Genomic DNA, 4980 nt, shown 5'->3' with positions numbered 1-4980 from the left:
GGTTAGGTTAGAACGTCATCTCCACTGTTTTCTTTCTTGTTTCCTTGAATCAGAGACGAACCGCCATTTTGGCACCATAACATTAACCATTTTTCCTCATCTCTATATCAATTTCCTCATACAAGTTCTTTATGTATTGAAAGCTAACATACTTTATTTTCGATTCCGTTTTATTATCTATTGTTTTTATCGTATTATTTTTCTTTTCCCATTTATTAATCAATCCGCTTGGATACCCATCTGAAAGAAAATTTTTCTTTAATTCTTTTATATGTTTATGTTACTGGTTCTATTCCTTATTTTCTCATATTCCATATTAAAAATATTCTCTTTTTATATACAATGGTATATTTGAATTATATTTTATTGTAGTGTTAATACTCTTTTGGATATCATATCTAAATAAGTTATCGTTTTAAATATCATTCATAATCAAATAATAATTTAATTTAGAATACAGACAAAAGATCGCTTAACAAGCAGAACAATGAAAAAAAAAAAATACTCATTAAATATTTCATTTTCTGTAATAAAAACTTGACATATTTTATATTAATATTGCAGACAAGACGTGCTGCCGCTTGGCTGTCCGAAAACATGATGATAGAGGGGCATTCAGTTGCTCTTTTATCTGGCGAGTTGTCCATCGAGCAACGACTTGCCGTTATCAATAAGTTCAGAGTGGCAAAAGTGAAGGTCCTCATTACAACCAACGTTTGCTCAAGAGGTACGCAAACTCTTATTATTGTCAAATTAATAGAAATTGCATTGACATCAGCATAATAATCATACGATGCAATTGTTTTCCGTAGGTATCGATATCGAACAAGTTACTTTAGTGGTAAACTTTGATCTACCCGTGGATCAGAGTGGTAACGTGGATTGCCAGACCTACCTTCATAGAATTGGCCGTACGGGGAGATTCGGAAAACCCGGAATTGCCATAAACATGGTAGATGGAAAAAGAACAATGGACATGCTAGAAAAAATTGAAGATTGTTTCAGTATGTCAAATCCGATACTGGTTTTTACGTATTCCTTAACACGCAAACGTAAAATAACGATGAAAAGAAACATATTTTAAATTTTATTTTCGCGCACAAAATTAAATTAAAGCACATTCCTACATACTCGAATTTTTATTTAGGAATTAAGTATATTGGAACACGAATGATAATTTTAAACGTAACGAATTTTCTGTTTTAGAGCGCAAGATCACCCGATTGGATGCCGAAGACTTCGATCAAATCGAGAAAATCGAACAGAATTGAGTCCTACGGATCGTAAAATTTCGCATCTTTTTTTCAAGTTGCGAAAGGACTATCATTAAAAATGTGTATTACACGGAATCATTGACGTTTTGCATAATGTTTATGTTATAATTTTATTTTTAAAAACACAGGTTAAAGGTACTTTTACGTATGGTATTTCCTGAGTAAAATCCTATTTTTTATTCACTCATTTTTGTAAATTCCATAAATTAGCATTTTATAAACAAAAAAAACATTTATTGTTTTTTTGACATCAGATTTTTACGTTTGGTGTGACGAAAGCATACCGAGTTTTCATTTGTATGTGATTATCGGTAAACAGATGGTAACATTGATGATTTTAGACTGATCTATTACAGTTTCTGGTGAAAAGGTGTCTTTATAGATGTTGTATAGTGTTTGTTACCGGCTAACAGTTTTATTTGTAAATAAAATTATTGACTTTAACGATAACTGTGGCTTACCTTTTCTTATTAGTTAATTTTTTTCATATTTATTTAATGCAAAACAGAATGGGGCGCAACTTCTGAACATCCCAAGATCAACGCATGCATCTAAATCAGTAATGCCAGTGTTTTAAGCAGTTGGAGATTGATTGTTTTCTTTTTCATTCTAACTTTTAAAACCTGCTGCCACATTCCTATTGTAGATCTTTCAGTGCTTACAAATTTCGTTCCAGCATTCAAAGATAGAAAACTTTATCACTGATTCGGATGCGAATCTTTGATTGATCAGAAATTGTGCTCCGTTTTATTTCTATCTGCATTTTTCATTGATGTGGATACAGATCTTTACGTGCTAAGGTAACATGAATTATAATCACATATCACAATTAATTAAATTTTAATTACGTGTATTTAATTAATCGACGTTTTTGTCACATCGTTACACAGTCAGTTTTTACCGTTCTTCTAAAGCTGGGGTGGGCAAATACTTTAAAGCGCGGGCCAAAATGAAATTTTCAAAATGTCTCCCGGGCCGGAGGACTATACCGCGTATGCTTTGCACAAGCGGATGTTTTGGATGGAGTTTTTTCCCTGCCCAATTTTTTTTTTTTTTTGACAAAAACACTAAGTATCATTTCAATTTGAATAAAATATGTCACGTAATTTTTAAAGAAATATTATTATAAATAAATGGCTATTAGATAAACCAGTCAATGAAAGATTTTATTTTGTTACTTATTTATGTCTTAACGATACAAATTATTTTATATTGACACATAGTTATTACAATTTAACATTTATATTGCATTTCGTAAATATAATAGTAAATAGAATTCAAAAAAGAAAAGAAAAACATCAAACGTTAAAATAAATATTTAAAGTTAATGCGAAACGTGAAATCTCGAATGTTCATCTGACATTATTTCTTCAAAATTGGGTTCCAAATCACTTGTAGCAATCCTTAATACCGAGTGTAGATTTTCGTCAGTAATTTGTGATCGATATTTATTTTTCGTGGAAACCATTAAAGAAAAAGTTCTTTCACAAATATATGTCGAACCAAATAAAACAAGGTATTTTTGAACATAGTTCAAAAAATGTTTGAAATGTTCGTTATTCAAAGCGCCATAGAAAGCACTCAATTCGTTTGAGTGAAAATTTTCTTTTAGTAAATTATTTGATTGTAAGTCAATTAGTTCTAGTTGAATTTCAACAGGAGCTTCTTGCACATCGAAATTGAAAGGTTGGCTAATTAATGATAAAGGTTTTTCAATAGCTTTGAAATCTTGAAATCTTCTTTGGAATTCAGAATGCAGGTCTTGTGTTATTGCACTATATTTAAAAAAATCTGTATTTTTCAATGATTCTCGCCGTGCTTGCAATGAGGGGAAATGATTTAATAATTTATTATTAAAGTTTTCAGCAAATAAATTGAGTTTTGTCATAAATGCTTTGACGTTTGAGTGCATATTGAAAGCGAATTGGTTTTTCCCTTGTAGATTTATATTTAGTTCATTCAAATATTTTACGATATCTACTGAAAACGAGAAATCGTTTAGCCAAGCCTTATTTTGCAATTCAGGAAAATCATGTAGTTTTTCTTTTATCGACAAGAAGGATACTATTTCATCAAGCAAATATTGAAATCTGTCCAAAACTTTACCAATGCTAAGCCATCTCACTTCAGTGTAATAAGGAATTTCGTAGAAGTCACTTTCAATTTCTTTCAAAAATTCAACAAACTGTCGATGATTTACGGCACGTCCTCGGATAAAATTCACAACTTTGGTCACAACAGTAACGACGTGATTCAATTTCAAAACTTTTCTGCATAGCACTTCTTGATGAATAATGCAGTGCAAAAATAATATATCGTGTTCTGGTTGTAACTCTTTTACTTTGTCGCGAATTCGTTTAAGTAAGCCTACATTTTTCCCTGTTAAACTAGGACAACCATCCGTAGTGACGCTTACTATTTTATTCCAAGTTAAACTTACTTTAACTAAACACTCTTCAACAGCGAGAAAGAAGTCTTCACCAGTAGTTGTATCTTTCATTGGATGCACACTAAGAAGTTCCTCGCTAATTTCACATTTCTTGTTAATGCCGCGAATAAATATTAATAATTGACTTGTATCAGTAATATCGCAGGACTCATCTAAAGCCAGAGAACAATAGGTAAAATCAGCAATTTTTGTTCTTAGCTGGTCAAGTAAGTTTCCTGAAATATTTTCAATCCGTCGTACTATTGTTCTTCTCGAAAGGCTTACATTTTCAAAAATATGTTTCTTTTCAGGACAACATATCTCCGACACTTGTACCATGCATTGTTTAACAAATTCTGCTTCAGAAAACGGCTTACAGAACTTAGCAATTTTGTGTGCGACAACATAACTTGCTTTTGTGGTAGATTTCTCTATATTACTTTGTTTGGTAAAAATATTTTGTTTCTTATTCAAGTTTTTTGCTAAGTTTTCTGCTACAGTTTGAAGTTCTTTTAAAGAAAGTGATGCATATTTTGGATGTTTTGTTGTAAAGTGCCTGTTTAAATTGTATTCTTTGAAAACAGCAATTGTTTCCTGACAAACTAAACAAATTGCTTTCTTATTAATGTTTGTAAAAAGATATTTTACCGTCCAAGCTTCATTGAAGTTTCTGCATTCCAAATCAACTTTTCTTTTTTTAGATTGACTCATTTTACAAAGGTCTACAAATAAATAATTTAATTAATACAATAAAATAAAACCAATGTTTTAAAATTTTACTTACAAAAAGTCCACTTTTTCAATTTTATATTTGCAAACTAATATTAGACTCGAACAAAAAAGAGTATGCGATCAGTGCTAAATCAAAATTAACAATACGCGTGGTGCGACCTGTCGTCCCTCGAAAAGTGAGAGGAGTGCAGCATATGCCGTCCACACATGCATTTCGAACCTAGCGCGATCTCCTTTGTGTTCGACGAAAAAACCGCCCTGAGAGCGATCGTCGCGACATCGTCCACACTAGTGTAGTCAGCCGACCGCCCATTTTATTACGCCTATTATATATACAGTACGCACACTAATAATGTTGATGTCAACAAAATCTCATAAAAGAGTTTAAAAAAATTTGCGTGCGGAATTTTTCAACGGGCCGGATAAAATTAGCAAAAGGGCCGGATCCGGCCCGCGGGCCGGCTTTTGCCCACCCCTGCTGTTTCGTAAAGCCTTTCATAATTTACGAGCGATGTAAACACATAAGCACACTATAGGAATTTTTAC

At 32.0% G+C, this 4980-nt stretch overlaps 2 protein-coding genes across 2 annotated transcripts; one reads left to right on the top strand and one right to left on the bottom strand.

Moving 5' to 3' along the window:
- Positions 1–564: 564 nt before the first annotated feature.
- Positions 565–1271, top strand: LOC136971313 (ATP-dependent RNA helicase DDX19A-like; the record flags this gene model as incomplete). The annotated part of the gene is made up of 3 exons (XM_067265768.1): positions 565–727; positions 813–1004; positions 1207–1271. Coding segments are annotated over 3 exons (420 nt in total), but the record flags the coding sequence as incomplete, so codon positions are not given.
- Positions 1272–2598: 1327 nt separating this feature from the next.
- LOC136971312 (general transcription factor II-I repeat domain-containing protein 2B-like) lies at positions 2599–4413 on the bottom strand. The gene has a single exon (XM_067265767.1). It carries the CDS (start codon positions 4411–4413, stop codon positions 2599–2601), a length of 1815 nt encoding a protein of 604 aa, XP_067121868.1.
- Between the last annotated feature and the right edge of the window lie 567 nt (positions 4414–4980).

The sequence above is a fragment of the Centruroides vittatus genome, unplaced genomic scaffold (assembly GCF_030686945.1).
Source record: "Centruroides vittatus isolate TY-2023 unplaced genomic scaffold, ASM3068694v2 contig_2454, whole genome shotgun sequence".
NCBI lineage: Eukaryota > Metazoa > Arthropoda > Arachnida > Scorpiones > Buthidae > Centruroides > Centruroides vittatus.
This window is presented reverse-complemented; position numbering and strand designations above follow the sequence as displayed.

What these genes read in the sequence shown, in the direction of transcription:
- LOC136971312 (XM_067265767.1), bottom strand. Translation starts at nt 4,413, where the DNA reads ATGAGTCAATCTAAAAAAAGAAAAGTTGATTTGGAATGCAGAAACTTC.